This window comes from Haliotis rufescens, unplaced genomic scaffold (assembly GCF_023055435.1).
Source record: "Haliotis rufescens isolate VD_foot unplaced genomic scaffold, xgHalRufe1.0.p SCAF_1, whole genome shotgun sequence".
Classification (NCBI taxonomy): Eukaryota; Metazoa; Mollusca; class Gastropoda; order Lepetellida; family Haliotidae; genus Haliotis; species Haliotis rufescens.
This window is the reverse complement of record NW_025963779.1, coordinates 49,329,399-49,352,850: the sequence shown is the minus strand read 5'-3', so window position 1 is coordinate 49,352,850 and position 23,452 is coordinate 49,329,399. Positions and strand designations below refer to the sequence as shown.

Genomic DNA, 23,452 nt, shown 5'->3' with positions numbered 1-23,452 from the left:
GTGTTTGGGGATGGCAAATATCCTGCATTAGGGATAAACATTGTATTTACTGAGCCTTGGCCATATTTCGGCCAAATCCAACTACATTAATTTGTGGAAAAGGTTTCAAGCCGCAGAGGTCTCTGAGCACAGATATGGCTACTGATCCCGCTTGGCTAGGCCTAGTGCCCTTGCAAAACTGTTTCGAAATTTATGTATCCAAAGTTGCCAAAACTTATAAAATGCCTTAGCTACGTCACAGTTAAACACTGATTTTAAGTATATTAGACTGTTCTTTTGATAATGATAGCAAATATCTCTGTAGTTTATCCAGATTCCCGATGGTTAATTCTGACTCAATTGTGGAATGACAAGGGCAAACACTTAAAGTAGACCCTACTTGACCTTTCATATCTGCATCTCTATCCGCATATGACCCCAACGGATATCGTTTTTATCCGTAGGCTTTATCCTGCCGAGAAACCTGCACATTATATGATAAATAAATATATACAGCAAATTACTTCATGTTTGAAAACATTTGAATCAAGTTCTAAACATACTGACATCAAGGAAACCATAACCATTTCAAATATGGGGAAGTGAACATCTACCTACTCAAGAACAGTTGTATTTATGTGTAATAATCTGATTTTACCTGTTTCAGGCAATATTTGGTGGGCATATATCGGGGAAACGCCTACGAGGTGTGAAAATAAATCCTATTTTCCATGACCCGGAACACTACTACACAGGAGTTGGTGCCTCTGCAGCTAGTGGGCGTCCAGATGATCAGAACCAATCCCCGATTCACATTGATGTCTATGAGAGTCTCCCAAGACCTTCAAGACGTGCACGACATAGACGCCAAGTTCGCTCAGATCCTGATCTTATAGATCTTGAAAGCAGTTCGCAAGTCTTACATAGAAATCGAACTTGCTCCTATCTCAATACGAAGCTTGGTAGCTGTTCTGAGACCACGGTGGCAATCATGAAGGATAATCTGAACATAGAAACGAAAAAGTCTGACACTGTTCAAAATGACACTGTCAAAGGAGGAGTGGAGTCATCTGAAGAGTCGAAAGACATAGACACAGACACAGATAGTGTGAGAATAGCTCAACATGATGCAGTTGCAGCTGCAGACATATTGAATAATGATTCAGGAAAAGAGTCTGATGACATTGATGCAACAAACGGTGCCAGTCCTAGCAGGAGATTAAGTGACTCCTCCATGATAGTGTATGAGGATGTTGACCAGACATCCTTCCCTATGTTGTCTTCAGTCATATCACACATGTCCTCATACACTGAAGACCCTTCTAGTGTTGATGTTCAAGAGAATGTCCTCTTCTATATGAGTGATGCTGAAAGTCCATTGAGTGACCTAATGTCTATTCCCAGTCAAACTCCTGGGACATCTTGGACTGGAATTGATGAACTTGCAACACAGTCAGATTCAGAAGAGCCAGAAGAGTCTCCATGTTTGCCAAAAGTACCACTACCACGAACCCCTTCAAAACCTTTAAGACCCATTCTCCTTGCATCAACATCAAATGATGATTCAAATCAAACTCCGAAGAGTCCAAATCTTTCATCTTCTGAGCACAAGACAGTGACCTTTGCCAAAGATACAGTATTCAATGAAGATAAGCCTAAAAGATACCAAAAAGAAAAGATCAATTTGAAGGAGTTGTACCATGAACGTGTATGTGGCAGAGCTGGGATGGGGATGGTTAACCCTGTGTTTGTTATCAGTGATGAGAAACTGGCAATATCAGAGACTGGTGGAGATTGTCTCACAGATGATGAAAAGGCCAAGAGAAATTCATTTAGGATCAATCTTGTCAGTGCACATCCATCTAGGACAGAAAATGCCTCCTTCAGCTCAGATATCTCCTCACCATCTACGAGGGTAAGTGTCGTAATATGTACCTGGTGGGTTTATTATTGTTCTGTCCACTTGCACATTATGTTCTAGTCCATACTGTGTGTTTCCTAATGAAAACATCAGTACAATCTAGCCCTACCAGATTGGTGTGGATTAGATACACCAAACTTTATTGGGCATCATTATCAGTGTTAAAGCACATCTTGTGGACAACAAGCAAAGATCAGTGTAAGACCCTCACATCTGAATATGATATGTGCATTAATGATGTTATGATCTATCAAATGCTGCAAAGTTGTACGTTGCCATGAGACTTGCACTTTAAACATTTATCTTTTCTGAACTGGTAATCTAAGTGATGTTTGTACATGTTTTACGTAAAAAGTGCGGTGCTGAGGTTTCAAGGAATTTCTTTGATCCTCAGTTGGAAAGAGTTGGATTTCCCAATAGAATGTCAATAGTTTGGAATCTATACAACTGAACATGATAATTAGATCCAGTAGGAGATAATTGAACGAGGTGTCTATACACGATCAAAGTACGGTCTAGACATACTGTCAGCATATTAACAGGGTATGAAACTGTATAGTCCAATTACCTGATGCAAGGACATTTAAAACAAGATAGCATGAAATTGGAAGGAAAATGAAATTGATATATGGACACAAAACATCAGCAATGTCTTTCACAATACAGTTTATTACTTTTTCCTTGGATTCTGAATATGAATTCCTTTTTAAAAAACTATTAATTATGCAAAACTGCAGCAGGAGTATGCGCAGCCATGAAAAGTGTGCAACCCCATTTGTGGCTATGAATCATTTGTGTTAATGGTTTAACATCAGTGTTGTATATTATACCTTTATTTCTTATTGTGTTAAAAATTACACTATATTATTGTAACTGACATGTTTAAGAGTTTCTTGAAATTCGGCATATTTCTGTTGTTCTGTTGCAAACACATATGATTGAGGTTTGTGATTAATTAGCTGCCATTGTTTTGTTACTTGTTATACTGATCCACCGACCTAAATTTCACATATGTGGAATAAAAGAAATGTTATGAGATCAGTCTTTTTTTATTCCTGCCAAGTCCAAGATGTTTCCCTAGTAACAAAATATCCAATGAATATTGATTGATAACTGAAGGCCATGACAGAACTGTAAAGAAAAGCTCCAAATACCACATTTCTAAAATTGCGAAGCACCTCGTTACGCTGCATACAGAGAGTGGCTTCCTCTGAAGAACACAAACACAAACTAATCAGTTTGTAACTTCAAATTCAGGAAGTATTGATGGTCAAGTTTATTGCATGCATATTTGCTTTCATTTACTCAAACCATAATTTTCTCTATAACAATTAACTTTCTTTAACAGGAGACATTAAAATTATCTTTGAATGATCCAGACTCAATTATTTACAAACTGCTGTCATATAAATGGAATATTGATGAGTTCATTGTTAAATAACAAACAAACAAACATTTGAAATTTGTTGAGCGAAATGGAAGAAAATACAACTTATGTTACTTCCAATGGGCTGTATTCAGTGTTTGACTCCTACGTAAAGACCACATTGTTCTTACTTTATGGTGCTACTGCACTGTAGGTGCAATGTGGATAGTCAACATGAAATAACTGCTATAAATAATGGGGGCTGGGCGAGAAATTTAGCGAAAAAAATTAGTTCCCAGTTGAGATGATGTGATCGATAATCAAGATCTATATTGGAATAAAACAGGTCTTATACATTGATTAAAAACATGAACAAATTGGAAAATATCTGTTCAGATGGTACACATGCTTTGCAAATCCTGCATTCGACTGAATTCTACAGTAGCCATGTTGTTTATGAACCAGATGTCAATTTTGTTATGCGATATTTAATTGGACTATGCATGGACTTACTTTTTAGTCCAGTCAACTTATTACTAAGAAACAATGACTCTAAAGTCAGTTAACTCCCTTGCCTCGGGATGATTTGCATCCAAACCCCACTTGTGATGTCATCAGAGTATTTTAAAATGATTTTAAATGTATATTTTATATATCATATAAATAATAAACAGATGGTAGTCAATAGTTCAAAATTGAAATACATCATTGTCATTGACCCAGTAGATGTTCAAGGTGAAGGTCATCTATTGTCAATATCTTGTATGGCCACTATTAGAGTCCAAACTGTATGGCATCATCATCCCATGGAAGCAATCAGATCCCGAATTGTGGCCTGGGGAATGTTCACCCACACTGCCTGTAGTGCTTGTACCAACTGTCAAAGGTTCTGTGGTTGTTGCTGACCTTCTCGCAGTCATTGATCCAGTGCATTCCAAAAATGTTCAATTGGGTTTAAATCTGGAGACCTGGATGGCCATGGCAGGACCTTGATGTTGTGATTCTTGAAAAAGGCTCTTGTCACCCTTGCCGTGTGAAGTCGGGCGTTGTCTTGTCACTCTGTGACACTCTGTCAGATATTTTTTATTTTAGTACTTTTGCGTATCTGTTTTTGCAGAGTATATGTACATAGCTTTCTCAGACCATGACTCATATGATGACTCTGGATATGACACCACTTCCAGTGCCTTGACATGACTTCTGTGACCTCTGAGAGTGATCACATGCCGTTAAGGTACAAAAGGTTAATTAGCCCTCCAAAGCTGTTGCTACAGGAAGTACCTGCCCCCTCCACCCCCAATTTTTCCCCAGGTGAGGTTGAGGAGGCTACTGGGTGACAATTGACTTGGCTGCAACAAACAGACCAAGGCAGTAAATACCTTATCTCTAAGGTAGAAGATGGTCATGTATTGTGAGAATGCTCCACTACCACTCCTCGTCCTCTGTGCCACTGACAGAACTAGTTCCATCTCTTGTTGTGTATGGCGATCAAGGAAGGTGATCAAGCAACTGCTGCTGTAGCAGATTTGGAGTAGCTGTAAAAGTGCATCTTTTGTGTGATAATTTCAAAGCATAGTCTGATAGGTTCTTCCAGGAGTAATGGAAACAGCCTGGAGAACCGCAGCCTGGCTGGCCATCATTAGTGGTGTTATGTGAATGATCGGCGGTCCATGTTCATGATTTTCCTCAGAACTCGAGGCGTGACCAAGGTGGAAAGTGTATGTGAATATATTTATTCAGGCCATGAACAATGTGTCTACTTGAAGAGCTTGGGAGTCCAGCACTGAACTGACAATACACTGGCAGTTCGTGTGTTGATGCATGTGGCAAACAAATGCAGATGAGGTGCGTCCCACATCAATGTTAATCAATGAAATACCCCCAGACTTTGAGAGATCACTCTGAAGATGCTCTTCTTCGTCGACGGGATGGATGTCTGCCAAAATATTAAGCTCCCCAGTATCGGTAGTGCATAGTAGATAACTCTCAATCCAGGTAATTGATGTCAAGTTCTCTTTCATAAGTTACCATAGACCTTGTATTGTTAGACAGTCCATATGCGATCTCAGACCTAATTTGGAAGCATCTGTGTACAAGTAATGATCAGGTGAGTTAATACTAGAGGAAGCCCATCATTACTTTCTCACAGAATATCCACCAAGTGAGCTCATCCAATAAAGTAGGAGGACAAGTTAAACAGGATGTCCAAAGTTGACGACCACACTGAGTTCATCATAGTATGGGACAAAAGCCAAAATCTCCCCTGGTAAGTCATGTCTTGTAAGGATGTCAGATTCCCGAGTTAAGACATCTGTCACTGAAGAGTTTGGTTAGGTTGATGTGTCATATCAGGAACCATCCACAGCATTTGAATATAAGTACAGTGAACACGATATTCTTCTGTGAAGCTGCAATTTGGCTTGAATATATATGATGTCTTCTTTTGGTTTTATCTCCGACTTGGGTGAACCGAAAAAACTCAGAGATGAGACAACATTTCGATCAGGAAGACAGATTTTTGTCAATTCTGTATCTTGTCTTGTTTGACAGATAGAAAGTAGTCAATGTATCCATCAAGATGTACCAGTTGGACATGAGCAAAATGGATGATTGGATCTGTAATCAGCCAATGTGCGATGTTAATCCCAAATGGTAGCAATATCCCCTCTTCTGCCAGGTTTATCCCCTCTGAGGCCTTCTCTCCATCTCTTGTAATTGAATTGACCGATTGAGTTTACCCTTTAATATTTTTTTGTTTCTGTTTAATGCCGCACTCAGCAATATTCAAGCTATGTGACAGCAGTATGTAGATAATCAAGTCTGGACCAGACAATCCAGTGATTATAAATGAGGCACTTGATACATTGGGTCATAACCAAACCTCTTGGTTTATTCTGATACTGCCTTAGTCCAAACTTGTCTCTGTATCCAAGTGAATTGGTTGGACATGAGTTCGAAAAGATTATGTACTGTTAGTCTGAAAGGTTTTGCAAACAGGAAAGTACTGCCGAAACTGCAAGTGAAACGCTCAAAACAAACAAAAATTGTACGGATGCATATTTCTTTTATTCACATCCACACATTGTCAGTCAGTAACTTGCATGATTAAATAAATAATCCCTCATATCCTAACGTTCACTAACCTGCCACATATCTTCAAATTGCTGACACTGAGTAGTCCAGACACATGCCAGCCAGTCTATATTGTTAGATAAACACTCTACTCCAACCTTTCTTGTCAACGACAACACATGCATCTATAGTTTAAAAAACACTCACTGACACTAGGTTACAAACCGCTAATTAATTATAAAAAATAACACGTGCAAAAGTAGCTTTGATCTTTGTTAATCTCATCAACATGGGGATGTGAGGTGAAATGGGCTTAAACGTCGCTTCCAAGATGATTGCTCTTATATAGCAATGTGCATGCACGTGTGTGTATGTGGCTGCTTGTACAAGTCTGAACTGGTGCTGATTTATAGTGCTAGCCCACTGAGACATCATGCTGTAGTTTAACATGAATACCCCACTCAGACACACTATACCGACTCTGAGCCGACCAGTCCTTGTTTTAGCCCTTTAATGCTGAGCGCCAGACAGGGTAACAATAAGTACCATCTTTTGACGTCTTGGTATAATGAACTTGGGGATCGAACCCTGACCTTCCACTCTTCAGGCGGATGGTCTACAACTAGACCACGGAAGCAGTCTCCATCAACATGGTGTAGCAAACTTTCCAGAAGTAGTTGAGGCTATTGTTAGCCACTGGCAATAATTTCATGTTGCAAACTTTCCAGATTTACAGTATGTGATTCCTGGGGTGATCAGGAAGGCCCCCTGGTCGCTGTGGTAATAATAGTTCTTTCTCTGGACCACCATCTGTCTATGGTGCGAGTACCACTCTGGTGGGATCGACATCAGTCTGTTGGTCGATCCTCAGATCCTCAGATCCAAAACTTTCATCCCGCAGTCTTGCAGCCAATGCCAGTCTGTGACCCTGTCCAGTGGTGATATCTTGTGGCCCCATCCACTGGTGTTCATAGTATTGTCAATGGATCCGACAACATCTATGGGCCCGATGGCTGACAGCCGTCTGTGACCCTGTACAGTGGTGTTCAAAACAGCATGTTGGGACCCGAAAACTACATCCAAGGTGATGTTATGTTCAGGTTATAACACCTGACCTTATGAATACGATTTTGTAACCATACTAGGGGCCAGATGGCACAAAACAAAGCCAGCTAAAACTACATCCAAGGTGATGTTACGTTCAGGTTATAACACCTGACCTTATGAATACGATTTTTTAACCATACTAGGGGCCAGATGGCACAAAACAAAGCCAGCTAAACCAGGGGTTAGACACTTCCCACTTTCAAGAGAGGATGCAACATTCTCAGGAAAAATAGTCAGGCTGTCATTGTTACATTGATTAACATTGCATACAGTGTTATGTCTCTGTCTTGTGCAAAAAGCCCTTACAAAAATGTGTCCCCCTTGTGTTTGTTCTGACCTGAAATTATGGCTAGTGAAATTATGTGTCAGTGGAATATGAAACCATTGAAACCATGAAACCATTGAGAAAATTCTGGCCGATGTGTCATTGGGTGTGTTTAGATGAAACACTTCAGAAACTGTCTCCAAACCATTGGTAGCACTTAGGTTGTTATGAAACCTCCTAAACATGCAAGTATGTAACTTGATTATAACAAATGATTTTAATCTGTTGTGAGTCACTTACTATGACAGACATTATTAAATATAATGTCTATGGATGTGAGAACCGTGCCCTGGAAATGTCAGGGTAAAAAAATTATTAGTATTTTCACTAGTCCACAAACATTATTAGATGCAGATTCTAGCTTGGCACATTATTTCATTTGATGTTGTGAAGGTGAGCTGCTGTACTTGTGGGACTCTGGGTTTTAGGCAAAGGACTTTTACTGCATTGGGTGGGTGTTTTCCTAAATATTAGGAATCAAGAATAAATAAAGACCGATATTAGTGAGGTCAGATTTCACCTGAATTGGTAAAGTCTAAATGGTTCATGATATATTTTCTTGTGGGAAAGTTTTGGGGGATTTTACAGATTATATGTCTGTGCAGTGAAAGCTTGTTTATCTGGAAACCCTGCCTCCTGGAGGTTTACTGCTGGGAATGTTAACACATGTACATACGGTTATTACTTACCGGTAGTACCCATGATTCCTTAGTCCAGATGCTAATTAATCTGGACAAGTTTACAGGGAGTGCTAATGACCGGATGAACAGAGTTTGACTAAATGTCATCCGGGTTATTCAGAGTTACTTGGACTAATGATACATAGATTCAAACAGAGATCACAGGAAAATATACATATAAAATATCTGTGGTTAAAGTTGTCAACTATTGTGACATTTTGCTAGACTAAGAATCAGAAGTGAAGTGATTTTCCTCACATGTAGTTATCTCTCCTGTACCCATGACTACAAAATGGCAGCGTGTGACCATGCTTATAAACGTTGCATGCTAACCATCGGTGAAATCAAACGTTTTGGCACCACTTTGGACTAAAAAAATAAAATCGCTCTGAATATACTGCAATATAATTATCACAATACAGATAACTGAATCACAATATATTGCAATACAATTCTTTTGCCAATACACAGCTTGGCTTTTATCATGTGTGTAGCTACAACAGGAAGAGATGCCAGATGGCTGACAGTGAATACAATGGAGACTACTTGAATGTGCATTCTTCAGGCCACACGTTTTCATTTCATAGATGTCAAACTTAGGTAGGTGGGCAGGTAACACAAACAGATTTGTGTGGCTAGATAATTTTACTTTATTTGTCATTAAGTTGTTTGGGTGGGTTTAGTGTGGAAACTGAATGCTGGAAAACAAGATGTTTACTATTTCCTTACAGTTTTACTGACATGCATTCTGTCCAAGGTCTGTACAAAACACCCATTTATTGACACATTTATTGAGATGAACTGAGTTTCAATCAGATTTAGAATGCATATTTTCTGTTATGGCTCTTGGATTAGGTTGCCTGATGTGTGATTTCTGCCTGACGTAAATCCTGCCATGATATTCAAATTCTTTTTGTGAAACTCAGGTTGTTTATTAAAGGGACCATTTGTTTTTAGGGGGGAGGGGAGAGGTTTTTGATGGACCCTCCCAAAAAAGTCAAAATGCAAAAATACTTTATATTTTATCATAAAATGTCCATTTTTCATGACCCTCTACATCTTCCCGAGGCAAGGGAGTTAACTGACTTTGAAAGTCCAGTTTCCACCTTCCCAAACTAGGCTGGAATTATGGAGTCACAGTTTGGCTGGACTAACGAGTCTATGCATAGTCCAATAAAAATCCAGTAACGAAATCAACATTAGGTTCATAAACAACATGGCAACTGCCGTGCCAAATTTGTTTGATTGCAGAATTTGCAGGGCATATGTTCCGTCAATTGCGCCTCGACAGATATTCTACAAATCTTTTCATGTTTTCAATCAAGGTGCTCAAGTGATATGATGCACTTTGAGAGGTAAAACCCGTTTTGTTACAATAAAGACCTTTATTATCTATGAGATTGTCTTGAGTGGGCGTCACCATTTTGTTTGAAGCAAATTCAAGTGATATAAGTGGTTGAATCTGACTGGTCAGTAGGGGGGAACATAAGAGGGACAAAATTCGTAAGAGCCATTGGTGGCGCTATTATCGAGCCCAGAAAGGGTGTAAACTGGACTTTTAAAGTCAGTTAACTCCCTTGTCTCAGGAAGATGGACCCTCCTCAAATATGTGTACAGAGATCCAGATAAGCTGCGTATCTGCGTAAAATACGCATCAGAAATGCAGAAATACACAGTAAAATAATATCCAAGCGTATCAAATACGCAACGAACATTACAGATACGCTACAAAAATAAAACTTGTGCGTATATTCAAAATATTGTGAAGTAACCCTGCGTATTCGATTAGCAAATCAGCAACTTATTTTGACATTATAAACGGGCATTCCCTCAACCTTGCCAAACTCCACGATGACAGTTACATCATGATCATTTGCCATCACACTTTCTTGTGGAAGTATCGTGGTATTTTTGAGTCCTATAAAGCTCTCAAACGCACACAACACCAGTTTGCAGGGACTAGATGAATAGTGTTTTTAAATATTTAACTTAAATACCCACATGTGTAAAAACTAGTGGGTAACAGAAATTTGAATACCCAGATAGAATAGCTGATACGCAGTGATTTTAAAATGCATGGGTAAAATACCCACAACACCAAAAGCTTATCTGGAGCTCTGTGTGTCCCGGGGTATTATGTTTTATGACTCTCCCCAAGAGACTGTCATATTTTGGGGTGACCCTCCCCTGATTCCCATCCACCATTGTAATAAATGACCAATCCCTAAGTAGGTACCACTGCCAAGCTGAAGATTTTAAAGAAATGCACAAACAAGGACTAATTTCAGTAATTCTGAAACCTGGTTTTAAAAATTTGAAGGCTGTCATACTTTCTCAGTTTTATTTTAAACTTAAGACAAGCTAGTTCAATTAACAAAAGTGTATTAATTGCTAAAACTACTATATAGGATAGGTACAATATATGTAGCAGGATTGTAGGTTTCTGTATATAAAACGTTATCAACTTTGAAGGATTCATACCATTAAGAAAAGACAGATACAGTGTACATTTATGACTTCTTTTCAGGTTCCTGATCTGAACACGCCTGCATATCTGCGGAAATATCTTGACCAAGCCAGGGAGACAACTCTGTCAGAAATTAGCACCTCTGGGGAGACAACTTCAGCATCCCATGCTACTGCAGCAAACATGGTGAGACCTGGGTCAGGAAGACATCTTCAAGTAGAATTGATGGGGACAAGGCTATGTACATTATGTTTTGGTTAGACATTCTACAGTTGCTGTTCCTTCACCACTATTATCATTTTGTCATACCACCAAAACCTTGGAGTGTACTTTCTTCTGGTAGGTGAAAATCATTGTTATTATTCTCTAAATTAGGGCAACTGATTAATGATCACTTTGCTTCATATGAATGCTTCAAATACTTCAAAATTTATTTTTGCATTATCCCACTCAAGCCCCGGTATGGTGACACTCAAACTGACAGGTCACAAACAACTACAATGCAGACTGTCTCATAATTCATCCATCAAAGCTTCAGCATCCTGCTGGTACATCCCTAGCCTTGTTCTTATGGATGTATAGGCTCCTGCTCTTACAACATAATGAATCAGCATTGTGGAATTCCCTTCAAAAATTTATCAGACACTTTTATATGTATAACATCACTTTATTTCTGTAAGTTCAGAGACACACCAGTATACATTACCAATAAACATAAAAAAATTATAATAAACAAATACCTCTTTTGAGGTGAAAACATTTAAAGAAAATGAAGTTTGCTCTACCCCAATATGTAGTTTAATAAAGTATAGTTAGTCTATAAGTGTCCTAGTGCTTTAACAGGGGCGGTTGGGTAGCCTAGTGGTTAAAACGTTCGCTCGTCACGCCGAACACCTGGGTTCAATTCCTGACATGGATACAATGTGTGAAGCCCATTTCTGGTGTCCCCTGCAGTGATATTGCTGGAATATTGTTTAAAGTGGGGTAAAGCCATATTCACTCACTCACTCGTACTTTAACTCTTATAGTTCAGGGCAAAACTATACTTTATTACACTACACATGGTGGTAGAGCAAACATTATTTCTTAAGTAGGACTGTATTAATAATTCTCTCGACTTGATACCCAAGAACAAAAAATCACCTTTCCAGATCACTGGTATATAAAAAGCACTGATTAATTATAATGAATAATATAACAAACTCGTAACACGGTTATTACAAAGAAACAAGAATCAAGTAAACTAGAGGTGAAATATGGAGAAATTGAAGTATGTACGAGCTGATAAACAAATCCAATGGATACTTTTTTTCTAAGATGCCAAATTTAAGAATAACCTTTATGTTTTATTGGTGCTGGGTTAAAAATAAAATCCATAATGACCTGTGACATAAATTGAAAATCCTTGAACAGGGCGAACTGACGGGCTCTTCCACCTAATTGCCTTCCCCCCTGTGTAAAGGGACAGATTTACGTTTTGAATATAATACAACACCACTTAAATGGGTAGTTTCTTATTTAAATACGTCATATTTCATTATCCATTCAATGTGCGGTTATCCATGATCCTATGCAGCAATAAGTAAGATTTTTAAATTAAGTTTTTTATATTAATTTGCTTCAAATTAATCATGTGACTCGAAACATTCCACAAGTGCATTGTGGGGCTGAGCTAAGAAATGTAAACAATTGGGATTTTGCTGTGTGTCTGTCGTACAAGTTGCAACTTTGTCTCCACCACTATTGTTGGAAAACTGCAGCAACTACAAGCCATGAAATAGTGGGCTTACTGAGATGGTTGTGCAACGTGATACCCTAACCAACGTGAATTGACGGGGCGTGATATGGCATCCCCGTGGGACAAACATGATGGAAGAAGAGCAATTAATAAAGCGTCCGTTTTGTTTGACTGCATGCAGTAAAAGCCATAGGCTGAGCAACAGGTGTACACATGGTTATGAAACTTTCAACTATTCCTCGTTCCTTTGGGGTAGACTGCAGTTGACCCATTCCTTTGTCTAAAGACAGACCTTATTCGGAGGCACCAGCACCCGCCTCAGACAATTTGGTGACTGCTGTGGCATGGACACAATGGTTTGAAGATATTTGTAATAAGCCTTCTGCTTGAGAGAAAACTGACATCATCTTGCCCTATTTCTTCCAACGTAATACTATTCAAATATTAGACAAGTTTAAAGAAACTATTTCACTGAAAATTGATGTGGATGCGCCATCTTGCTTGACAGCAATGAAAGAACCATGTTACCAAGGATACGTTAGTGTTTGGAGGTAATTTGAACAGCGCCATGACGTCAGTGAGTCCATTATGACTTAACTCAAAAAGTGTACTTTCAGTACAGTCAGCACCTTGAATCTTTCTGCAAAGCATCTAAGACAAGATGTTAATTGACAAAGTTTGATTATAAACGTTTCATTTGGCATTAATGCAATACTCATTAGTCATTAATATCAACTAGTGACATTAAATATCAAAGTAACAAAGACTGATTGAGAGTGAATGTATGTGTTTCCACTTTCAGAGACATCTGTGGTAAATCTGCATAACTGCCTAATTTAACATTACAGATGACTGACATCAATGCATCCACTGAGATCATACTTGAGCTCCCAGAAGATACTTATGGAAGGAGTGAAAGAAAGAAGAAGTCTTGCAGAAGGAAAGGCATTCGATGGACAGTGTTCTCACTCACTATGCTTCTTCTCATAGCAGGAGCAGTTGGTCTGGGAGTCTATTTATCACAGAGTTCCAGTAGCGACCAAAGTGAAAGCACAACCATTGGTGTTTGAGAACAGAATGGATCCAGTTGCCTTTAATGTGGCTCCAAGATATTATGTTGTTTGGGCTGGATTCTGGACTGAAAGAACCACTGGTGTTTGAGAACGGAATGGATCCAGTTGTGGCTCGAACATACTATGTTGTTGGGGCTCGGGGCTGGATTCTGGGGCTGGGTTCTGGTCTTTAATACATCTGTACTAGATACATTAGATTAATATTTTAGATTGTTTTGCAGTATTGATGTGAAACAATAAGTGGTAAATGTATGATGTTGTGATATGGGGACATGACGGATAATCCGATTGCAATCAGCTAATGGAGTCAAATAAAGCCCCCCTGTGTGTGTGCCAATAATGGCCTGCTTTTTAAGGGAATGACAGCTGTATATGTTGAATGCCTGATGGTTATTTGGGAAAGTTTTTTGAGAGAAAGTTTTGTTTCTTTTAATGACATGAATTCCAGCACAATTGCTTAGATGTATGAAATTTCTGAAACAAATCAGGGATTTATCTAGACGTGCCCAAGTCTGTATCAAAAATAATAAAAAGTACCCGAATTGGAACTAAAAATTGACCAATTCATGGTACAAGGTATTAATATATATATAACTAATTACTAATAATGTGGCTTTGTAGAAGTAATCTGTAGTCTCTTATAACAAGGCCAATTAGATAGTAACAGATTTTATAATTATTGCATTACATGCAATCTTTAAATATCTCTGATATATAAATATATCTGAAATTTTTTAAAAATCCCAATTTTGAACAAAGGAACTTTTTTTCCAATTTGCCTGCCAGGAGCACAGTTATGAATCCTAGATGAATCCCTGTAAATACAACTATGATCAAATCCATGACCCACCATAAACTTTGTTTGTACATTCTTTATGTTACCTAATGCCCACCAGAAAACTCATCTTTGGTCAACTCGAATCTCTGCCCTCAGAAAAGAAAAATACTTTGAAATCATATATGAGCAAGAAAAGCCTTATGATTTCTTCTTTTTGAAATCTGGGAATTCTAGTCTGATAAAAAGGCCTTTGTCATATATTTCCCATTTTTTGTGGTCAGCAATTGTAAATCAGTTGTGATAACATTAAACATGGTGCAAGTATTGTGCAACCTGACCACTTAAGACTCCCTGCTATATTAAACTTGTTTTCTTGTGCTAAAACATGAATGTTTTGTCACAGGTGAAGTGATATTGGTATAAATATGTTTGTTTGTTTGTTGTTGAACACCACACTCAGCAATATTCCATCTTTATGATGTCAATCTGTAAATAATCGATTCTGGACCAGAAAATCCAGTGATTAACATCATGAGCATCGATCTACGCCATTGGAATAAGGTAACATGTATCATACAAATCTGACCCTCCGATCATGTTATGACAAGCATTTATATATGTACGAGCATGATATGCATTTTGAGGGAAGCAGAAATCGCTTCATCGCTACAGTTTGAATGTAGGTCATTTCATAGTGTACAAAGCCCAACAATAATGACAGTTCCTATTTTTATCTTACCCATGTCAGCTATGAGGCATTAATGCAATGTGATATAATGGCTTTAAGGTCCAAATTATGATAGACTGCTCCATTATGATATTAGATATTGATGTTTATATTTTTGATACAATACAAGAGCTTTATCAAATCTGTTGTATAAAATATTTCATCATGAAGTATCCATGTATGCTAATAGGCTCAACTTTGACCTTCATGCAAATGTTCTTTTTATGACAATTATGATACATAACAGTGTCATATATGTCAGCATAGATAAGGATAATTTTGGAGCTCAGATATCACAATTTTAATCCGGTGCTGATACAGTCATCTTAGCCCAAGGCAGGTGGTATTTGCCTGAGGCAACATCAAGGGCCTTCACAGCCTGTCAAGCCTGTCGAGGGCCAATATGACTGACTGAGGACATACAACAAGGCCAATATGACTGACTGAGGACATACAACAAGGCCAATATGACTGACTGAGGACATGTAACAACTTCCAATATGACTGAGGACCTATGACTGAGGACCTATGACAAGGCCAAAATAACACTGAGGGCCCTTTAACAAGGCCAACATGACTGTCTGAGGACCTATAACAAGGCCAATATGACTGAGGACCTATCACAAGGCCAATATGACTGAGGACCTATAACAAGGCCAATATGACTGACTGAGGGCCCTTTAACAAGGCCAATATGACTGAGGGCCCTTTAACAAGGCCAATATGACTGACTGAGGACCTATAACAAGGCCAGTATGACTGACTGAGGACCTATAACAAGGCCAAAATGACTGACTGAGAACCTATGACAAGGCCAATATGACTGACTGTGAGCCCTTTTACAAGGCCAATATGACTGACTGAGGACCTATGACAAGGCCAATATGACTGAGGACCTATGACAAGGCCAATATGACTGAGGACCTATAACAAGGCCAATATGACTGTGGACCTATAACAAGGCCAATATGACTGAGGACCTATAACAAGGCCAATATGACTGAAGATCTATAACAAGGCCAATATGACTGACTGTGAGCCCTTTTACAAGGCCAATATGACTGACTGAGGACCTATGACAAGGCCAATATGACTGAGGACCTATGACAAGGCCAATATGGCTGACTGAGGACCTATGACAAGGCCAATATGACTGAGGACCTATGACAAGGCCAATATGACTGACTGAAGACCTATAACAAGGCCAATATGACTGAGGACCTATGACAAGGCCAATATGACTGACTGAGGACCTATAACAAGGCCAATATGACTGACTGAGGACCTATGACAAGGCTAATATGACTGAGGAGCTATGACAAGGCCAATATGACTGACTGAAGACCTATAACAAGGCCAATATGACTGAGGACCTATGACAAGGCCAATATGACTGAGGACCTATAACAAGGCCAGTATGACTGACTGAGGACCTATAACAAGGCCAATATAACTGACTGAGGGCCCTTTAACAAGGCCAATATGACTGACTGAGGACCTATAACAAGGCCAGTATGACTGACTGAGGACCTACAACAAGGCCAAAATGACTGACTGAGAACCTATGACAAGGACAATATGACTGACTGTGAGCCCTTTAACAAGGCCAATATGACTGAGGGCCCTTTAACAAGGCCAATATGACTGACTGAGGACCTACAACAAGGCCAAAATGACTGACTGAGAACCTATGACAAGGACAATATGACTGAGGACCTACAACAAGGCCAAAATGACTGACTGAGAACCTTTTACAAGGCCAATATGACTGACTGAGGACCTATGACAAGGCCAATATGACTGAGGACCTATGACAAGGCCAATATGACTGAGGACCTATAACAAGGCCAATATGACTGAGGACCTATCACAAGGCCAATATGACTGAAGATCTATAACAAGGCCAATATGACTGACTGTGAGCCCTTTACAAGGCCAATATGACTGACTGAGGACCTATGACAAGGCCAATATGACTGAGGACCTATGACAAGGCCAATATGACTGACTGAGGACCTATAACAAGGCCAATATGGCTGACTGAGGACCTATGACAAGGCCAATATGACTGACTGAAGACCTATAACAAGGCCATTATGACTGAGGACCTATGACAAGGCCAATATGACTGACTGAGGACCTATAACAAGGCCAATATGACTGACTGAGGACCTATGACAAGGCTAATATGACTGAGGAGCTATGACAAGGCCAATATGACTGACTGAAGACCTATAACAAGGCCAATATGACTGAGGACCTATGACAAGGCCAATATGACTGAGGACCTATAACAAGGCCAGTATGACTGACTGAGGACCTATAACAAGGCCAATATAACTGACTGAGGGCCCTTTAACAAGGCCAATATGACTGACTGAGGACCTATAACAAGGCCAATATGACTGACTGAAGACCTATAACAAGGCCAATATGACTGACTGAGGACCTAAGAAAGGCCAATATGACTGACTGTGGGCCCTTTTACAAGGCCAATATGATTGTTTTAGGACCTATAACAAGGCCAATATAAAAAACACCCATTTAATGACATGTTTTAATTGACTTCATAAACTATGTTTTTGCATCGGGGTATGCATTCCCAGGAATTATTTATATGCAGCTATAAGCATTTAATCATGATTTGTTGATTTATATAGAGTGAGATGTTAAGGGCTTTCAGTCTTTGTGTCGGAATAGTAATACCAGTAGCCTACCAGTGTTCAAAATAAGTGCCTGCCCATAGCCCTGTAGCAGGCAGACCTCGTGCCACGCCTGTGTTTCAAGCCCTGTAGCAGGCAGACCTCGTGCCACGCCTGTGTTTCAAGCCCTGTAGCAGGCAGACCTCGTGCCACGCCTGTGTTTCAAGCCCTGTAGCAGGCAGACCTCGTGCCACGCCTGTGTTTCAAGCCCTGTAGCAGGCAGACCTCGTGCCACGCCTGTGTTTCAAGCCCTGTAGCAGGCAGACCTCGTGCCATGCCTGTGTTTCAAGCCCTGTAGCAGGCAGACCTCGTGCCACGCCTGTGTTTCCAATTGTTATTGGGGCCTCATGGCTTGCAGTAAATGTACATGTCAGGTTATTTACTCTCAGCAGAAGATAAATGTCAATGTTTATTTCTGGCAAGCTTGTTATATACCCAGATAAACATCAGATAACAGATCACTAGATGTCAAAATGAATAAATCTTGTGGTGACAATTACATCAATCTTTCATTGAAGGTCAGTGATTAGTTTACACATGGTCTATATGACAGGTATATGGTTAGTTAGGACAGTAGAAACAATTATTATTTATTCAAAATATTGACTTATCATTGTCTGGTATGTAAATTGTTTGACCTTAGATTTAACTAGAAACTATCAAACAGACAAGAGATATAACAAGAAAATAATAACAGACTATGTATATAAGAAGCAAATGACAACAGACCATGGATAAAAAGAAGAAAATAACAGACTATGACATGACAAGAAAATCAAAATTGGGAAAGTCAACAAAGGGATGTGGAAATAATCAGGGAAATAAACAGCTCAACAATCAACCTGTTAAGCACAATATTTTTAGCTTGTGAGTTTTGCAGATTTTGTAGATCTGTGCTAAGGATGATTTGGGCCTGGAGGAACTATTATATAGTTGCCTCTTTGTTCTCAAATAATCCAATATTTCAATAATTAGCACATGCTGCATACCAATGATAAGGAATACATAAGTATTGGTTAATAATGTGTTAAGTTATTGTAGGAAATGAGTGTCTATCCAACAATACATAGCTGATATAAAGTGTGTGATACATATTTTACAAAAATAGATTGAATTAGGGTATCAGTGGTTAAGTGTATCGTGGAGAAATGTATGAAGGTATAACCCATTTCATAACCAAGTATTTCAAACAATTGCATAAATATTACTGGTTTGTCCTCTCGTCATGTCACTACTGGGAATCATCACATCAGGTTGACTGAATTAGTATCCAGTGTTGTATCTGCACTGTTACCATGGTTACAGCCATAGAGATAATGTATTGAGATTCAGCACATCCAGGTGATTCTTATCTCTCCAAGAGTGTAAGATCCCCCGTTAGGTTTAGGAATTTGACTGTTAAAAAGTTGGGATGTTTGAAATCATATGCCATGAGAATCAGATTTCCATGCACATGCAGTGTACAGGATTCCAGGTATATCACCATTGTTCTAATGGTATGCCTAAGGTATTTGGGAGCTCTTTTGAACCAGAATCCCAATGTTTGTTTTGGTACAGATAATTGGAAATGTGTGTTTTATGTATTTGATAATCATCTGTGTAACTTGTATACAATGAATATATTAACTTTTATCAAAAATTTATGGTATTAATGCAAGCCCTGAAACTACCTCGTTTAGCAACAGCCAGAATGTTAGAATTAAAACCCTTTCTAAATAAGAATATTTAATAATGACTGATAAAAATTAAAATATTTATGTAATGGTTTAAATTATGTGATGAGAAGAATATTATTCATTAGTTGAAAATCCTGATAAACATATTGAATTTCCTTACAATTATATTACATATTTAAGGCATTTATCAAAATTAACTGTGGCTCAGCTCAACTGCTGGTTCATTTGAGGTCATGGTGCCATAGTCAATGTTATTTTCACATTATTGTTCTTTATATTTACTATGTTGATCTGCATATTCCCCTTGAATCAACACTTCATTTCCCTTCACCACTGTAATATTGTGTTAGGTTTGAGTTACAGTATATCATCTATTTAACCATTTTGCCCTTTCACAGCCAGCATCAAATTCTAGGCCACAATCATGCTCTGAGTCTTTTAAGTTTTCTAATGACACATTAATCACAGGCCGGAATCTATTCCCTGCTGTTTCTAAAATAATCACTCATTGAAAAATGGGGAAAGTGACAAGATACAAAATCATTATCTCTGCATTATCTCTTACCGTTCAACATTGCAAACTTCCAAGCTTTATTCAGCATAGTGCCAACGACATGGTTGTCATGTCCATGGCTCTGTAGATTGAGAGGGAACTTTAAGAGATTTCAGTGGTCGTACTTATCCATCTTCCTGAGGCAAGAGAGTGAACTGACAATAAAAGTCCAGTTTCTCCCCTTGCCGAACTAGGCTGGAATTCCTGGGTTCGATCATAACGCCACCAGTGGCTATTATGATTAACGTCCCTTCTATGCCTATCCTATAGCCCAATCAGATTCCACCCACCTCTTGTATCACTTGCATTTGCTTCAAACAAAATGGCGATGCCCAGTCAAGACGATCTGATTGATAATAAAGATCCATATTGTGATAAAACGGGTCTTACATCGCGAAGTGCATCAAATCACGTGAGCACTGTGATAAAAACATGAAAATATTTGGAAAATATCTGTTGACAACATCTTGGCGGTGCACATGCTTTGCAAATCCTGCAATCGACCAAAATCTGCACGACAGTTTACGAACCAGATTTCGATTTGGTTGCATGATTTTGACTGAACTATGCACAGACTCATTAGACCAGCCAAAATGTAACTCCATAATACCAGCCTAGTTCGGCAAGGGTGGAAACTAGACTTTTATAGTCAGTTAACTCTCTTGCCTCGGGAAGATGGTATGTATCATGGTCAGTGGTACATGTCATCTGTAGCCGATGCCTCAAAGGGAATGGAAAAGCATGAACTGTAGGTGGTCATTCCTTTCACTGTTTTACGCCTATTGAAACTATGTGAGGCAAAGTCGAGCATCATCTGGTATCGATGTCAACTATGGATGTTTCAACTTGTCCACATTGTATTGCCATTGTCCCATAGACATAGGCAATAAGAATTGCTGTACATATGATGAGTAAGACATGAGATACGTGGTATGTAATGTCTGTGTCTCACATTCCCAAGTAGGCAGAATGAGGTATAAACTGTGACATGTGTTCTCACAATGATGGTCCACATCATTGCAGTCAAACAGGTATGTGGCATAACAAAACTAAGACATGATTAAATAAGAAAGTAAAATTGTAAGGAGTGTTTCAGGACCTGTACAGAAAACAGAAAGACCAGAAAACTTACAGTGTTGTTGGAGATGACTCATTATGTGCCCAGGTTATGCCCTTCATATAGAAATGTACATCATCAAACTGGAAGATTACAGTAAATGATATTTAAAAGTAACCAGATTCATGGGTCCACTTTTTGATTTGATATAATAAAGAAACTTTTTAATATAGCAATAAATCATACATGTCAATACATCAAAATGCTAACAGAACCCCTTAAGCTATGACAACCCCCAAATTCATTCCAGACTTCTTTTCTGTATGTATGAAATTTGTAACATGTATATTGTAATATGTAAATGTGTGGGAACAGTTGTTTCTGTTGAAGAGAGATACAAGATTATTTTCTTATATTTGAAAGAGAGTGCAATATGTTTGTCTGATGATATTCAATAAAGATAGTAAACTTATATTTCCAGTTGTTATTGACCTATGTTTTTGAAGTGAGACTATGAAATCAACTGTCTATGTGTAATGATGGCCGTGTCATGACAAAATCCATGTCAGTTAAAATATCAGCCTCTTGAATTCACCTTTTAGATGATGTTTAAGAAAATTGATTTATGAATCCACGATCCTAAAAGAATGTAAAGTAAAACAGCTCTGTAAAGCTACCTTATTCTGCAGATGCTGATTACCCAGACAGCATAAACATAGCATACACTATGTTAAATTGCAAGAACAATAGGTCTGGCTTAACATATATGTATTCAGTTAACATGTGGGGAAAACATTGAAATCTGAAATGTATGTAGTATTTAATTCGTACCTACTAACCAGGATTTTCACACAAATATCCATAGTCCAAACGAGAGTAGCTGACCAAGTGTCTGTCACGGTCTATAAAACAGGAACAACACGCTCTGTTTTATAGAGCATGACAGACACTTGGTCAGCTGACATAGGGGTCTCTGTTGTTGTTCCTGTTTTATAGAGCGTGACAGACACTCGGTCAGCTGACATTGGGGTCTCTGGTGTTGTTCCTGTTGTATAGAGCATGACAGACACTTGGTCAGCTGACATCGGGATCTCTGGTGTTGTTCCTGTTTTATAGAGCGTGACAGACACCTGGTCAGCTGACATCGGGGTCTCTGGTGTTGTTCTTGTTGTATAGAGCGTGACAGACACTCAGTCAGCTGACATGGGGGTCTCTGGTGTTGTTCCTGTTTTATAGAGTGTGACAGACGCTTGGGCAGCTGACATCGGGGTCTCTGGTGTTGTTCCTGTTGTATAGAGCGTGGCAGACACTTGGTCAGCTGACATCCGGGTCTCTGTTGTTGTTCCTGTTGTATAGAGCGTGATAGACACTCGGTCAGCTGACATGGGGGTCTCTGATGTTGTTCCTGTTGTATAGAGCGTGACAGACACTTGGTCAGCTGACATCGGGGTCTCTGGCGTTGTTCCTGCTGTAAAAAGCGTGACAGACACTTGGTCAGCTGACATCGGGGTCTCTGATGTTGTTCCTGTTTTATAGAGCGTGACAGACACATGGTCAGCTGACATCGGGGTCTCTGGTGTTGTTCCTGTTGTATAGAGCGTGGCAGACACTTGGTCAGCTGACATCTGGGTCTCTCGTGTTGTTCCTGTTTTATAGAGCGTGACAGACACTTGGTCAGCTGACATCGGGGTCACTGGTGTTGTTACTGTTGTAAAAAGCGTGACAGACACTTGGTCAGCTGACATCGGGGTCACTGGTGTTGTTCCTGTTGTATAGAGCGTGACAGACACTTGGTCAGCTGACATCGGGGTCACTGGTGTTGTTCCTGTTGTATAGAGCATGACATACGCTTGGTCAGCTGACATCGGGGTCACTGGTGTTGTTCCTGTTGTATAGAGCGTGGCAGACACTTGGTCAGCTGACATCTGGGTCTCTCGTGTTGTTCCTGTTTTATAGAGCGTGACAGACAGTTGGTCAGCTGACATCGGGGTCTCTGGTGTTGTTCCTGTTGTAACAAAGCGTGACAGACACTTGGTCAGCTGACATCAGGGTCTCTGATGTTCCTGTTGTATAGAGCGTGACAGACACTTGGTCAGCTGACATCGGGGTCTCTGGTGTTGTTCCTGTTGTATAGAGCGTGACAGACGCTTGGTCAGCTGACATCGGGGTCTCTGGTGTTGTTCCTGTTTTATAGAGTGTGACAGACACTCGGTCAGCTGACATCGGGGTCA

The 23,452-nt window shown here is 39.3% G+C and overlaps 2 protein-coding genes across 2 annotated transcripts in view; one reads left to right on the top strand and one right to left on the bottom strand.

Annotated features, from left to right (window-relative positions):
- The window catches only part of LOC124131463, a 36,245-nt gene extending 15,698 nt beyond the window's left edge, over nt 1-20,547 (top strand). The window contains exons 2-4 of the mRNA XM_048397039.1: nt 647-1,894; nt 10,978-11,103; nt 13,504-20,547. Coding sequence (XP_048252996.1) covers nt 971-1,894; nt 10,978-11,103; nt 13,504-13,725 — 1,272 coding nt within the window. The 5' untranslated portion in view covers nt 647-970 and the 3' untranslated portion in view covers nt 13,726-20,547. The remainder of the gene's footprint in view (nt 1-646; nt 1,895-10,977; nt 11,104-13,503) is intronic.
- A 1,864-nt stretch (nt 20,548-22,411) lies between these two features.
- On the bottom strand, nt 22,412-23,146 carry LOC124131464 (integumentary mucin C.1-like). Its single transcript, XM_046494749.2, has one exon. It carries the CDS (start codon nt 23,144-23,146, stop codon nt 22,412-22,414), a length of 735 nt encoding a protein of 244 aa, XP_046350705.2.
- Nucleotides 23,147-23,452: the final 306 nt, after the last annotated feature.

Bases quoted from the DNA above. Each gene is read 5' to 3' on its own strand.
- LOC124131464 (XM_046494749.2), bottom strand. From the start codon at position 23,146: ATGTCAGCTGACCAAGTGTCTGCCACGCTCTATACAACAGGAACAACA.